Source organism: Protopterus annectens, chromosome 4.part0 (genome assembly GCF_019279795.1).
Source record: "Protopterus annectens isolate FY-2018-M chromosome 4.part0, PAN1.0, whole genome shotgun sequence".
In the NCBI taxonomy this organism is placed as follows: Eukaryota; Metazoa; Chordata; order Ceratodontiformes; family Protopteridae; genus Protopterus; species Protopterus annectens.
Window position 1 is genome coordinate 155,403,184 of NC_056733.1, and position 17,019 is coordinate 155,420,202.

Sequence of the window (17,019 nt, forward strand, 5' to 3'; positions counted from 1 at the left end):
TCTTTTTAAGTCTGACTTTATGCAATGTTGTACTTTATACACCTGTACCTGAATGACATTTGTTTTGTTTGGAGGGGTAGCATGGCAGATCTTTTGAAATTCTTTACATCAAACTACATACTTTCTGAGATTTACTTGTGAAATAAACTGCACCAGTATTGCTTACTTGGCATTCTACTGATTAAAGACATTGAAAATTGTATATCCAAGTCCCAAATTTACCACAAAATCCATAATTTTTAAACATTTATATGCACTTTTCTAGTTCTCACCCCCAACACCAAAAATGTGCTGTTGTGAAGGGTCAGTTCATAAGAGCTACACATATGGTGTCCAGATTTGAAGCTTTTTTTGGATGAATGCAAGCTCATTAAAAAGATTGTTGCTAGGCATTACCCAACTAGTTTTGTCAGCCATTTCAAGTATGGAGTTATAAACAAAGATGAAAGAAACTTCTTTGTCCCCCAATTTAAAACATTCTTACAGCCCACCTAACCAAGAAACTCCCTTTTTGAACCCACTGGTTTCTGAAACTAATGGGGGCAGTAACAATAACCATTCATCCACACTTCCCTATTGATACTAACTCTGACTCTACTACTAAATTTAATTGTGCATTGATTACACCATATAATGCTAACAGTGTTACTATTAAGACAATTCTGGTTAAAAATTGGGGCATTCTGAGGGAGGATATGAATATTTTGGAAAAGGTGGATGGCAAACCCTCTATTGTGTATAAACATGGTAGCAACTTGAAATCTATTGTTGAATGTTTTAGAACTAAGGCCAATGTCACTGGTAAAAATTATAAAATGACCAAATGTGGATGTTGTTCTATCTTAAGTATACACTAGCTTGTACATGTCTGAAGGCTAATCATCATCAGTTTTCCATGCAAGGTCTATTTAAATGTTGTACTAAAACTGTGGTCTATGTTGCCTGTGTCAAAACTGTCCAGCCGGCTATATAGGCAAGACAGAACATAGATTGAAAGATATCTATGAGCATATTAATGACATCAGAAGCAAAAAAGAGACAAACGCACTAGCTAAAGACATTGATGAGACACCTTTCACTTTTTTAGATTTGTTATGATTGAAAAAGCTATACTGGGTGAATGTATGGGACCATGGCAGCTACTTTTAGAGAATCATGAGCTCTTCTGGCAACTGAAACATAATGCAGGCAGGTTGGCCATGATTGAATGGCCACATTTCTATAAGCTGCCTATTGAAACTTAATGCATTACACAGATAAATGTGTTTGACTTTTTAACATGCATATAAATATATCTTTTATATAAACATACATACTTTAGTTTCTATATTTTATAACACTTCTTTGTACTTGTATTTTCTAGAATTTTTTTCTTTCAATTTTGTTTGTTAAAAATTACTATACCACTTTAAATATATGGAAGGCAGCTCAGCTGTGATGTGATGTACAATGTCACACGAGAACTGTATTGAAACAGCAACGTTCCAGTTTGTTTTATCTGAAGAAGTTTTAAATATTAACATGAAAGTGCTAGTTATGTTTCAAGTGTATTTGTTTGGATTTTCTACACTAGGGAGTGGTAAATTTTTTATTCTTGAATTTAAATAAATGTTGGTGCACTGTGCAATATCTTGTCAGAAGATATATTTAAGGGTTGGGTCTACTTGGTACAGAAGAGAGAGGGGTGTGTATATTGCTCACAATTCTTGTCTTAGTGTGGCTTCATTCAGTCAAAAATATAGTCTTAGTTATTCAAATAGTTGCACTTTATGCCTCTGATATTTTGGTAATGCTGCTAGTGAGAAGTTTGGAATGGCAAAATAATTTAATAGTGCAAAAGTTAAGACTGAACATGTTCAAACTCAGTCAGGGTGACCATGTATACAGAATCAGCCACATCAACACAGAAATAGCACAATGCAAGGATTTTGTGTATGGCATTACTGATTTTGTTTTTCTGTGTGTGTGTTTTTTTTTTTTTTTGTGGGTTTAGGAAGTTTGCCAGGAGACAATCGTAAACAAACAAAACCTTTCATTTTCACAGATACATACTCCAATAAAACTCCCCATAGCACTCAGAAATAAAGTAGAACAGGAACTGAAGCATGTAGAATACTTGTACAATTGACAGTTATATTGATCCCCAAAAATGATCATCAACTAAGAGGGGTTATTACCCATTGCTTAAAACTGAACAAGTAGTCTTATGGAATACCAATGCTAAGATTTTTTAAATTCTAAAATCCAAATTGGGGTTTCTAGCCAACAATGTTAGATCAAGAAGGTTCCAAATTATGTACATTTAATATGACATTAGGAAGGTGGCGGTTCTTCATGTTTTGATTTATTTCATCAGCACCAGAGATATTCCCAAGGGTGATTACCATTGAGCCTGAATACCCATTTCAGACATTTCCTCAATTTTTATCAAATACTGCAATGCAAAAAAAAATCAAAAGTACAAAGTAACATTTTTTTCTTATATTGTTTATGGGCATCAGATATATTCTGTAATATGTTGACTTTTTATATCAAGTAAAAAACGTATGACAATATAAAAATGTGTGTCAATTAATTTAATGCATTTTCATACTAAGTAGCAAATTATTGACCTAAAATGAAATATGATATGAACAAGTAGAAAGTAAAATTAAATGCAAGTATGTTTGAATTAACACAGCATTTAAACTGACTTTTCCTTAATAGTAAACATATCATTTACACCACCCCCAATCAAAAGTGAGTGAAAATATGTTCTGCTAACATGCTTAATGTAGTGAGAACAGTTAGATTCCTAGCTTTATCTATTCCATGTATAAATTCCTATGATAATTACTGATGGATAGTTGCAAAGAAATAAAATGCAGCTCTTGTTACATGGATACAAAAAAAAAGAAATGGACAAATGCTCCATAAATTGACACATGTGATGACTTCTGTCTAACCAAGCATTTCAGCAATTATTAAACTTTCCATCTACATAAAATAGCTGGTTGAATGAAGACTATTAAGTTATCACAGACACATTTGAAATAAAAGCTAGCCCTAATGCATCCATCAACCCTCATATCACCCTATTTCTTTTTCCATCCTCTCCTGTTCTTTATTTGATTTAATCAACTTTACTGATTAATTTATTTTTTTTTTCTGATGAGTTAATAGGAATGACCACTGGGCTTGTAACCTATTTTCATTGCTTCCATGGGTGAATAGCTCTACACAAAATGTACAGCAGCAATACCAGCATTAATGAAAATACAGGACATGCCCATACGTAATAAGAACGGTTATGCATAGTTCAATCAAAAATTAAGAAACAAAAAATAATGACAGTGACTTTATACTAGCCATTAGCAGAATGTTTTATTAAAATTATGATTATTATATATAACAATAACTTACAAATTAAGAAAGACAGTTCAGAGATCCCAGAAGATAATGTTCATGGTATAGATAATGACCAAAAAAAAAACACATATTTGGTGAGTAAGTAGCTTTGTGAAATACAAGAGCAGGTACCCATTTCTTATCAACTATACCAGCTATTCATTTCCCAGTATATCTTCTTTTCTGAAAACTGAATATGTCATTTACGCTTTGAGTGCATGCTTTGGGTGGTCAATAAGGTAATGAACCAAATAGAAAAACACTATTGTTGCAAGTCCAAAATCTTCTTTAATAAATCGCAGAAATTAAGCGCTTTCGTCAAATAAACTTGACTTAATCAGAAAAGATGATTTCTGATGAAGTCAAGTTTATTTGACGAAAGCGCTTAATTTCTGTGATTTATTAAAGAAAATTTTGGACTCGCAACAATAGTGTTTTTCTATTTGGTTCATTGGTTTTTCCTTGAGCACTATTGCACCATTTACTTTTGGTTCATTGGTTAATAAGGTAAGCTTGAAAGTTTTTTTTTTAAGGTATGTGGAATGTTGGTAGATTTTTGGTTGGGAAAAAAAATTATGATGAACCTACTGCATTTCTAAAAATGGAGTCACCACTGGAAATTGTGCTCCTTGACTGTTTTATGACATACTTTTCATTTGATCTAAAAGACCTAAATGGGATATAAAATTCTAAGATCTGATTACGAGAAAGTGATACCTTAGGGTAAAGCAGTTTAAAGGCATGAATTAATAGGGATCTATAACTGAAAAAAAAAACATACAATGAAACACTGGACTGTGAATAACAGAATCTGTTAAGTCAACATATGTAACCAAGCTTAACAGAAATACAAAAAAAATAGTGCTTTGGCAAGGAGTAAGCCTCCTTATCTTTCTCTAGTTTGGTGAGCACAGTGTTTAAAAGCGGAAGTTAAACATAATTTGCTATCCCAGTTCTGGTTAAAATCAGTTTGATCATGGTCTACAACAAACTCTTAAGTCCAAGCAATTTGACAACCCCTGTCTTGAAGTCAAAGATTTGAGTGTGTTGCAGCATATGCAGACTGCCGCTCGCACACAAATAGGAGTTTGGGTAAGTAGCTCTGGAGGAAGTGGTTGAGGATGGGAGAGTAGATTAAAGTAGAGGTGTTTTAGGGTTAGGGAGTGGAAGGGAAATTTTGGGGTTAAGGAAAGGGAAGGGAATCTTAAGTTAGGGAACAGAAGAGGAGTTTTAGGGTTGGGGAGAAATCAGAGAATTAAAGTTAAAGAAGGGGGTTGGATTTTTAGGGTAAGGGACTGAGGATTGGAGTTAGGAACTGGGTGGGAATTTAAGGGTTACAGTTAGGGCTCTGGCACAGCTATTCAGTTTTTTAGAGTAAGGTGTAGGAAGGGCTAAATAATTAGACCCATTTGCTGCCAGTTGCTTGAAAAAGCAAGTGGCAGCAAGCAGTTATGTTGCAAGCTACTAGAATGCTAGCACTTGCAGTAGGCCTATGTGATCATACCAAAGTATGCCAGCAGTAGGCCTATGTGATCACAAGTATGCCAGCAGTAGGCATATGTGATCACACCAAAGTATGCCAGCAGTAGGCCTATCATACCTAACTATGCGAGCAGTAGGTCTATGTGGTAATACCAAAGTATGCCAGCAGAGAGTAAGCAGCCAAGTTTGTATTGCATAATGGCCTTTTAGGGAGTTAATGATGTCACAGTAATGAGTCTTTAATTTCTATAATTACCATCCATCCACCACATGACATTGTAAAGCATTCCACGGATACCCTCATGATGAACATTTTAAATTAAACCCCTTTAACTATTAGGTCATGACCCCTGCAACCTCAAATCAGTGGTCCCACCATAAAATGGGGACCAAGTGATACTCGGCGTACAGGTTATTTACAGGTTACTAGAGAAAAAAAACTCACTGATTTTTACTCATGCCTGCTGAACAGGATAGCAATAGCTACTCCATCAGAAGCTACACCAAACTAAAGAAAAATGTATGAAACAGTTTTTGATTTATGTCTGCAAAACTAAGTTTTCTATGGGGACAAGCTCGCACAGCTTCAGGCATACAATAATCATCTTTAGATAAATGCACCCCAGGAAAAGCAGAATTTCCACAAAACACTGACCACATTTGATTTATGTGAAATTTAGCTAGGTGCAAATTACAAACACGACTGTTGCAGGAGTGTCATACACTATTAATGGCTTCAGTTTCATTTTGCTGAGATTTAATCAAATGCTAACTTCAAGAAAAATATCACAATTTTATCATCCATCCACTTTGCAAACTACTACTCCTTTTGAAGGAATTAGTAATGGGCACTTGCTTTTCCATGGCTTTCCATAACTCAGTTTGTCTTTTGAAAACCATTTACTTTAATTGTAGATTTTGATTTCCATCAAGTCAGCAAAAGTACTGCATGGCATCAGAAGCCTTTTTTTTTGGGGGGGGGCTAATTTTTATAGAGCCGAACACATCAAACAGATGTTTCATTCTTCTCAGAAATATTACATATACTTGCCATTTTCTGTATAAAGTCTATCTTATAAAACTACCATTTTATGTGCAGAAGAAGAGACAAAACAGGAGCAACACATGGAAAATATGGAGCACGTTTTGAATTGCTATCTTGTCATATGTCCTAAACCAATCTCCTTCATCACCTTTAATGTCAACAGTTGCAGATGGACAGGAAGATCACAGATTAGGTCAATAATCACCTAGTCACTAGACTACCAAAGAACTAAAGGGACCGTGTGTGTTGATGCCAAGGTCAATTTAGGGAAAAATGTCATACCCACAGCAACAGTGGCCACACCACAGGGGATGCACTCTGAAGGAAAAAGTCAAACTGATAAACAAAAAACAGCATTACAGTGTGCAACAGATGCATAAACATTTGAATGCCAAACAGAAGAAAGCAGGCACAGGAAACATTTCCTAAAAGATGTATGCTGTGAAAATGGCTTTCCTAAAACAGCCTAGAATATCACTAAATGCCATATACTTATGTGAAATAATATGGAGTAAATTTTTATACTCCGGGTCAGCGAAATTTCAGAATGAAAGTAGATTAGGAAGGGCTGGTAGGAACATCCAAACACCCAAACATGTTAAAAGTAAGTAATTGTGCTCCCTTTACATGTACCAGGTCTAAAGTCAAACGTTTTTTGGGAAGATTAATTACTTTTTTTTTTTTTTTTTTTTTTTTGCCTGTGCTCTTTGGGGACAAAGGTAATTTCTTTTTATCACACATTATTTTGTGTGCAACTAATTTCTGCAATCAACAATCATAAAAGCTGAGTGATTCCACAAATCATACAGGATAAGATCTAATGAAACCACACTTTTGCTTAGGAATGCCACTTCTGACTTGCAGAATGTTATAGTGATTGTCTCACCATACCTGCTCAGTTTTTGGCTGGGGTGCTTTCTGAGTGCCCTCCCTGTGTATCCATAAGTTTTCAAAAGGATTCTACATCCCAAAGACAAGCCACATGTGAACTAGAGAGCCTTCAGACTGTGTGTGTGTGTGTGTGTGTGTGTGTGTGTGTGTGTGTGTGTGTGTGTGTGTGTGTGTGTGTGTGTGTGTGTGTGTGTGTGTGTGTGTGCGCGCGCGCGTGTGTGTATTTCTGTGGGAATGCATGTCTGCTTGTTTTTGTGCACACAAGTGCATGGATGTGTGTCCTATAACTGACTGGTTATTAGTTTCTCCATCTTCTCTTACTATGTGACATGACAGACACTCACTCCTTCATGGCACAGAACTGGACAAAGCATGTAATCTGTCACAGATATGCCTTGTCATTCTTCTGAACAGTATGAAAGTTGTTAGACCTAGTTTCAATTTTGGGAAGAAATGTCATTCTAAAAGCTTTATGCTGTTGCAGCAGTTGTTCAAAATTATAAAATATGAAGCACATAAAGGAAGTTTTGCATATAAATAAAGTGTTAAATTACTTACTTTTTCTCATTCTCGTAGATATCATAGTCCACTTTCTCAGTACCAGCAGGTAGGGGTAGCAGAGTTTTACCTCGAACTTGACCAATAACAACAAAGACGTTGCTTTTCAAGTTGTGAGTATGGCGCATTACATCTTGGGATACCACTTGTGGCCAGCTCTGGTGGTTCCGGTTGTTTGACAATACTGGCACAATTACCTGAAAGTTACAATTGAAATGTAAAATAACAATACAGAAACTGCAATAGCCACAGCACTGAACTCAGCATCCACACACACAGCAGACAGGTGCAAAATAAAATATCTTCTTCTAAGGTACTTACCACTCTGCTAAGATTCAGCTAAATGGATATTGAAAGACTAGCCTCCAGTGTCTTGTAAACCAATTTTTCCATAACCTTTTTCCAGAACTGCAAGCAGTGTGACTTTGACAAATTTATTCGGCATAAATGTCTCTTGACTAAGTAGCAAATGCTGAAGAAGATGAGGAAAGGACAGCAAATGTCTTATGTTGGGACTATACAACACCATATGACACTATATTACACAAATGGATACAAGAGGTTCACCAGCACAAAACTAAAGACCAATATGATGTAAAATTATTGAGAAAGTGCTGAACAACTATCGAATAAGCAAGCAGTAACCAACAGTATATATCTCACAGGCACAAAAGTTACAAACAATATGCTGTAGGCTTCTGATAATGGAAACAGTGGCAAAACTACAAAGTACCACAGAAGGGAAAGTGTGCATTTTTATTACCTATTACACCACTATATGGAGCTGGCCAGAAAATATTACCAGGCGTTACGGGAAACTGAAAAAGTGTTAAAACATGTCATGTAGCAGTCAACAGTAGAAGAAGAAATACTGTGTTTAAAAGTGCTGCTCTGGTGGGGCTACCTTTGTATTACTACCTGTAATTTCCCTACCTGAAATATTACATTTAATGTTGACCACCATCTTGTCTAAAACACAGAATGCAGATAGTTCGGGAATGGTACTTAAAGTAACAACTTAGAAGATATTTACAAAAAAAAAATCAGTGGAAACAGAACAGACAAACTCTGGAATCTTAAAATAAACAGTTTTCTAGATATCCCTTTCAAAAGAAGCAACATAATAAAGACATACAATAAATGCTTTTGTGCATGTATGTATATGGATGCAGCTGAATTTGTTGAGAAGAACTTTAATCTATTGCAAATTTTGCTACATGAACGTAAAGTGCTGCAGCTATCAGTCGAGGTGCACACTGCTTACTATAGCATAAACTCAGGTGTGTCACTATTCATTGTTGTACACCTGCAAAATTAGTACATATAAGTGTAGAGGTACAGGGGCAGAGCCACCACATCAGATGGTGTAGTCCATGCAAAAATTGTAAGATGTTGTTTGAGATTTGTGTGCAGTTAAAATACAACAGCTGTTCTGTTTGCCATTTTTTTTTGAGCATTGCTGTCCTCTTAATTTAGGATATTTGACACTGAAATATTTTTAGGTACAATATCTACCGTATTTCTCTGTAAATAAGACCTAGTCAGAGAATAAGGCCTAGCATGGTTTTCCAGGGTGGTCATGATATAAGCCCTACCCCAAAAATAAGCCCCAGTTAAAATAGTCAACAACACACAATGGACATGTTGAATTATAAAATAATATTATTGACACCTGTTGACTGAGGTTATCGTACTCTGCTCACTATTTTCGGACCATTCAGACACCCATCTTCTTCTCTTTGCAGAAAGCCGTAATATTCTTTCCGCGGGAGTCCTCCACAATTCTTACTGTAACCCTAATCCTCACTCCCACTTGACGGTTGAGATCCTTGGTCCATAAACACTGACAAGTGTACTTTGATTGCTCAAAGTACAGACAATGCACTTAAAACATGTGCACTTGATAACGAATGAGTATGGTTGTGTCTTAACAGTCGTCATTTTGTGTTGCCACTCCTGTCTTGTAAGTCTTCAATTAACCCCCCCCCCAAACAAGATGAGTGCAAAAAGAAAGCTATTCTGTCGGATACAAGAAAGGAATCATGGAGGACTCCTGGGGAAAGAATCTGATGGCTTTCTGTAAAGAGAAAAAGTTGGCTCTCCGAATGGTCCGAAAATGGTGAGCAGCGTATGGCGAGTAGCGTACTATAACCTCAGTCAACAGGCAGACGAGGGAAATGCTAAGAAGTGCAAGTGTGGATTCAGGGTGGCAACTATTATTTCCTGAGCTGGAAGACAATCTGTGAATGGATTGCTAACAGGAGAACAAAGGCTGTGGTTGTGTGCAGGGCTGATATTCAAGCATTTGCCCTTGCAATGGCACCACAGTTAGAAATATCCCTAGAAGAATTCAAGCATCACAACATTGGCTGGGTGGCTTCCTTCAGTGATATGAACTGTCTCTAAGAAGCTCAACAACACTGTTCAAGCTGGAAGATACTGAAGTTATTAAATGTGCACTTGCATTCAAGTCCTTTGTTGATGGCATTGACTTTTCTAAATACCAACTCTCCAACATGATTGCTATGGGTGAAACTGCAGTGTTTATGGGCCAAGGATCTCAAACAACAATTGATTAGAGGTGTGGCTTGTCAATCTACATTCCCTCCACTGGTTACGAAAGCACACATGTTACCTGTATTTTGGCAATTCATCTAGATGTAAAGAAAACCCCACCTCTAATCATTAGTAAGGACAAGAAAGATAAGATTGAATGTGTTTCAGGCATTTATATTCTTGAAATTGAAAAAGCCTGGTGCACACAAGCAGTTATAAGAAAGTGGGTCGATGTAATGCTGCCACTTGTTTTGCGAGGTGGTAAAAGAGGTCTGCTATAGTGCGCTAAAGACATGTAGAACTTCCTTGTGCAGAGAAAAATAGATCAAATAATGATTCCCGCAGAATGACTGCCTATCTCCAGACTCTTGATATTGCAATAAACAAGTCATTCAAGGACCATTTGCGCATGGAACTCAATGACTACATTGAAAATATAATGGAGAGAAATCAGCATGGAAACTTTGTGATGCCTAACCTGCAAGAGGTCGTGACTTGGGTGAAGAATTCATGGGAAAAAACAATGACAGCCATGTTGCCAATGCACTATGAGCAGGCTACATGGACAAGCAGTGCTCATTTAAGGAGAGCTCTATTGCTAGGCATGACAGATTGGGGCCAATGTCCCAGAAGAAGATGACATGACTGTATTTGAATAACTTTTCCGTTATCTGGGCAACAGAATGGCTTGCTTCTGCTTTCATCTGCCAGCAAGCTCTTGTCAGTTTTTTGACTTTATTGTATTAAGGTAACGTTTCATTATCAAGGGGTAATTACAAAGTAAGGCCACTAGTTCCCAGACTTAATTTTTATGACTTTCCATCATTCTTCTTTTAGAGTTTGGGCAAGGAATAAAGAAAGAATTACCACTCAAAAAGTGACAGTTATTCACCTGTTTTATTCCCCTCCTCCAATACACATGTATCGAGATTTTTCTGCACTTTCTGTTTAGCATGAAATATTGCACTGTAAAGGCCAAGCTGTAGATATTCTGAAGTTGAAATGTCTGTTGCACTGTTTCTGTAGAATTCTCACACAACTGTTAACGCGTTACCTAGAACTGCTGCCCAATAATGGAAAAGTGCCAAATAAATGTTGATTTTTGTATATGAATAAATGTTGATTTGTGTACATGAATAAATGTCGATTTTTGTACATGAACAAATGAGTAAAATATAGATTATTGTACGGGGGGGGGTAAATAAGGCATCCCCTGATAATAAGCCCTAATGCGTATTTTGGCAGGGGGAAGTATAAGACCCGGTCTTATTTTCGGGGAAATACGGTAGGTAGATTAGTGAAGACTAGAATTATGGGTAGAATTAAATTGTGTAAAGATAGCCATTAGTAGTGTGTGAAGTTTCAATAGTGGTGTTTGACATGCAAAGTGTGAAGTTTTTAATATGCGCGAGTGTATAATTCCAGTAGCTGATGTGAGGCAATGTAGGAGATGTGAGAAGTTGTTGTGCTTGATGATAATTTTCGATTACTTGTGGTTCAATGATTTTACTCCTTGATCAAACCTTGCATATGAATAAATTCATTTGATCAATGACACAAAATATCAACTGACAAAATGTGGAAAATTGAAAATATTGAAAATGGGAATTTGCCCTTTCCCCACTGTGTGTGATCCTGGAGTAAGGATATATAATTAGCAGGGTGTGGTGGGGGTGCAGGGGGCTTGCACCCCTGAACTGAATGGATAGCAATTGAATGGGTATCAAAATTTTAAGGTTTTCACATTTTGTCAGTCGATAGTTTGCATCATTGATCAATGTATTTCAGATCTCTCTCTAGATTTTATATATATATATATAAATATATATATATATATATATATATATATATATATATATATATATATATATATATATATATATCTATATAGGGTTACCTTCATTTGATCGACAGACCGTTTGAATGAAACCCATTTGATCTAAACTTCATTTGACTGACAACCAGTAATTCAGTACACTTCAAGACAAATAACAGGGATTGGTCTCACTCCCCAATGCCAGTGCGACCCTGACGTTGGTATATATAGTTAGGGGGGGGGTGAAGCCCCCCCCACCTGTTTTCATTTAAAAGCATGAAAATACAAGAAAAATACACATTTTAAACAAAAATAGGTGAGGGGCTTCGCCCCCCACACCCCCCCAACTATATACATCAACTCCAGGGTCACACAACATTGGGGAGGGGGGCAAATCCCTGTTAAGTGCCTTGAATACTGGTTGTCAACCAAATGAGCTGTCGACCAAATGAATGTCGATCAAATGGTCTGTCGATCAAATGAAGGTAACCTATATATGTATATATTTATAATATATATATTTATAATATATATATATATATATATATATATATATATATATATATATATTTATTATATACAATATATTTATAATATTATATATAACATAATATATTTGTCTCCCCCCTACACACACGCTCCCAGTCACCAGGCTAGCCCCGGCCGACCTCACCAACAACTCCCTCGGTCTCACTTTTCACGTAGCCATTCAAGGGGTGGTACCATCTGAACCAGCCCATGGGCTGTATTATCCGCACTGACCCAGTCTTCTGGGACTCTCTATCAAACCCCGACTACACACTCTGTGTCGTGGGCAGCCTCCAAACAGGCACCCCCCTCAAGTCCACACCACATTCCTCCCACTCCCCCCTCAGGTGGCATACCCATACATTTCTCTACACACACACACTGATACCCAAGCATAGTAGGACTCTCTACCTGGCTCCTCCACCTTCGTCCGTGCCCTTCTTTACTCACCTTTGGAGGCATGGACACATAAGTTACGTAAAGTAACTATACGTAATTTCTGGGGTGTCCAGTCAGGGACGAACCAATCTGGGTGTTAATATTAGAATTATCACAGCATGACTCTCATCCTTCCTGGTTCCCCCATATTTCTAATATAATTTTTTTGCTTTTGCACGTGATCCCTTTTTGCAAATGATCCCCCATTAGTATGCACACAGCACCACAAGGCTATTACTGTCTGACCAATTTACCTTATGTAACTGCGATTGTAATGTTAATGAAAATGCAGACAGCACCCTGCCTGTTCACACTTTACTACTGGAAAGGAACTGTTGTTAATTTAAATGGCCTGCTAGAACTGATGTATTTAAAGGAAGTGAAAAGGGTTGCTCATAGTTATGAAACATGTCTTTCTGAAGAAGTCTTGATAATAAATAAGACGAAAGCGCTGAAGTACTACAAGAGTTGTTGTTGTGATTTACTATTTTTTTGTATGCTGTTATTGTCACAAAGTTAATTTCTTAGATATATATATATATATATATATATATATATATATATATATATATATATATATATGTACTTGCATATTATCACAACCACGCTTTTGTGGCAGGTGCAACAACGCTTTTTGACAACTCCTTTCATGAAACTTAAACAGGCAAAGCATATCAAACACAATCAGGTTTCCACAAGATTATCGCGATCTTCTTATTATTTGTAGTAATACATCTTATCTGGCATGACATGCTGAACTTCACTGACAGATTCTTCAGAAGCAGAATACTTATTGCACCATTTATGGACATGTTTTTCTTGCTAAAAAGTGTTCATTTCATAGTCCTAGTTTACAGACTGTTTCCATTCAATTTTCACCTTAAAGTCAGTACTGTGTGGTCTTTCAAAGTATTGAAAGGTTGAAAACTGCATGACCACAAATGCGAGAGTTGAAATGCAAGATATCCATAAATGGTACAATAACTCTACTGCTTCTGAAGAATCCTTCGCTTGAATTAAGTACAACTCCCTGCTAGACGATTTTGGCCCTTATTCTTTTTCCAAGGTTATTACCCAATGTTACACAAACTTGTTTAAAAAAAGTCAAACCCAACATTACGTACTACAGATATGCAGGTTGAGGCTGTGTGTACGGGTTACTAGAGATATCCAGTCCCTAGTCAAAGTAACTTACACCGATGAAAGTCTGTGCAAAATAACAACCACTCCCATCAGTTAAGTAGTGTAGTAGCGACATGATGTCTTACTAAATCTTAGTACTGTTATAAAAAAAACATGCTGCTGAAAATACAAATAACGGGTTACCTACAAAGTGTAGTAGTGATAATAACAGGCCACCGGGAAAGCGTGGTTGCTATAATACACAAGTACCTATATATAATAATATATATATTGGGAGAGTGGCCTAATGGTTAAGGTGTTTGCCTTACAAACACAAGGTGCAGGGTTTGAGTCTCACAAGGGATAATTGGCTAAGCTTAAAATGGCTCGCAAGGATAGTTAGCTTAGGACTAATATATGAACCTGTTTATACCGGAATTCTACCACGGTGGCTTGTTTTTAGCTATACTGCTCAGACAAGCACCACGTGGATTTACAGAGTGGTCCTAGCAGCAAGGAACTCGAAAAAGCGACTACCTTCTGGATTTAAGTATCTTTGCTTTTTTTTTCACTGAAAATAGCTTCTGCTGCTTACTTTGAACTAGCCTAAACTGTTTTTTTTACCGATTACTGCATTTATTTTAAAATCTGCACTTAAAGTTACATTTAGTCGAATTTAGTCGAAAGTTTGCTTGTTTGTTTGTTTAATTGAACTGTGGAGGCTGCCCACTAAAGTGTGCTAGCCTGTGTAACTAATTTATCACTGTCTGCATTTTCTGTGTATTTCTGCAAAAAAACAAAAACAAAAAATAATCCTTGTTTTCCCACCTTTCTCGACTAGTTTAGACCAGTATACAGGCATTGCTGTATTCTGGGCTGTGGTGTAGTTCCTGTGTTGTCCATTACCTTACTTGGATAGAAGGAAGTTTCTTTGCTCACCAGTGGGAGTGGGGAGCTTTGAGCAGCCTACCTGTCCTTGGGGGAAGTGACCTCAGCACAAGAAGCTGTTAGTAATTGGTTGTTTGGGACCATTTCTAGCTCTTTTGTAGTTCACTGCTTAAAATCCGCGTTTGCACGGCTGCACATAGCGCAGCGCCGGTTAAACAAGGTTAAACCTTTTCTGGCTCCGCCAAGTCTGTTCTTCAATTTTTCCCTTAGAACTGTTCTACTTGCAATCTAAACAGCCTATACTCTATCTGAAAAGCTCAGCACTTGCTCCTAAAGCATTTTGTATACAGGTAAAGCACTCTTAAACAAACAAAAGTACTTCATTCACCTAAATTCTGTTGAGTACCCATTTCCCTATAGGTCCTTTCTGGCTCAGTTACACAGCAATCTTTTTCACTATTTCTATCATGTCGAAGGGTCAGTTGCTGGCGTCCTCTCCTGTTCAGCTGGTGAATCTGGGAATCTTGAGGCAATGTTACAATTGCCTCATGTACACAGACAACCCTCTCCTCCTCCCAACAAATACAAATATATGCGAGAGATGCAACTATATAGCCAAACTGGAGGCTGAGCTCTCTGAATTCAGTACTGGCAAGACCAGTCAGGAGGAGAAGGTAACCATGCACACCACAAACCCAGTCTCACATAGAACTCTCACAACTGCAAACCAAACACAAACACACAAAAACATACTCGGAGGCGCTGATTAAAAATCTACCAAAACAACAGAGGCCTCCAAAGCAGACACCCAAGCAACCACCACCTCAAGACATAGCACATGCAACACATAGTTCACAAAGTCAGTGTGCTAAACAGTCACAGCCCTTAAGGCCAAACAACATGCCAGACACACTTGTAATAGGTGACTCCATGGTCAGGCACACTGACGTCCCGCTCACCAGACTGAACAAGGAGAGGGTCACAGTAAGCTGCCTGTCGGGAGCTAGAATCCGCCACATAACACAAGCACTCAGGTCACTCCACAGCAAGTACAAATATGACTCAGTCATTGTACATGCCGGTGTGAACGACCTGAGACGTACCTCCTTGGACTACATGAAAAGAGACATAGAGGAGCTCTCTGATTATGTAGCCCAGGCCGGTATGACCCTGACCCTGAGCAGCATCTTACCCTCACCAAGAATGATGCCACAGTACAAAGACAAAATGATCAGTTTTAACAATTGGCTTAATTACTGGTGTCATTCTAAGGGGATCCAGTGTCTGCCTGCTTGGGATGACATGCTTGACAAGCCACGCTGCTTCGCAAGGGATGGCTTGCACCTGTCACCCCTGGGCTTCCAGATATTGGCCAAGGCTCTTGCCACCCCCATAGTGCCTTTTTTAGGCAAGGCTCAAATGACAAACCTACCTCCCTAGAAAACACAAGTGGAAAAAACTAAGGGTAATGCTGCTCAATGCCAGAAGTCTAAACCTCAAGATGCACGCCCTCGAAGCCCTCCTCAGTATGGAGAACATCGATGTCTGTGCAGTGACTGAAACCTGGTTCAAGGCTCCTGAGAGCACCCCAGCACTATCAGGTTTTACCTCATATCATGCTTTCCGGCCCCAAAACTTGGACCGAACCACAAAAGGAGGGGGAGTATCCATTTCCATCAAAGATACCCACACCTCCAGGTTAGTGGCAACGCACGAAGCATCGGAGACTATCCAGGTGCAACTAACCATAGGCAAAACTGCCTTACAGTTTGTAGCATGCAACAGACCACCCTCTCAAACTCAGGAACCCCACACAGCCTTCCTGAAGACACTGGAGAGTATGAATGTCTCTCCAAATACCATCATTTTGGGAGACTTCAACTACCCAAACATAGACTGGGAACATTACTCAAGTCCCAACACCCTAGCCCCAAAGGTTCCTAGAATTCATAAACTCAAATGCAATGGAACAACTAGTCACCATTCCCACAAGAGGAGACAATATACTAGACCTGATCATCACAAACATGGGGACAAATTGCTCCACACCGGAAGTACATCCCTCTTGGTAAGATCAGACCATAAATTAATCTCACTGGAAATCCACATCCCGGCCCCACCCCCTGCACAAAAGACCACAGTGAAGAACTTCTCAAAAGCAAACTTCACACTTCTTAAGACTGAAGTGGTATCTTTCAAGGCCCCTGGGCCAGTGGAAACCACAACCCACACTGCTGAATCTTTTGCAAATGCCTTCTATGGGCACCTTCAAGAATGCATGGATCATGCAATCCCAAATAAAACCAAG

At 38.0% G+C, this 17,019-nt stretch overlaps 1 protein-coding gene across 1 annotated transcript in view; it reads right to left on the bottom strand.

Moving 5' to 3' along the window:
* Positions 1–17,019, bottom strand: part of DNAH9 (dynein axonemal heavy chain 9) — a 3,419,770-nt gene that overhangs the window by 3,305,404 nt on the left and 97,347 nt on the right. Inside the window, exon 2 of the mRNA XM_044069722.1 lies at positions 7,364–7,560. Coding sequence (XP_043925657.1) covers positions 7,364–7,560 — 197 coding nt within the window. The remainder of the gene's footprint in view (positions 1–7,363; positions 7,561–17,019) is intronic.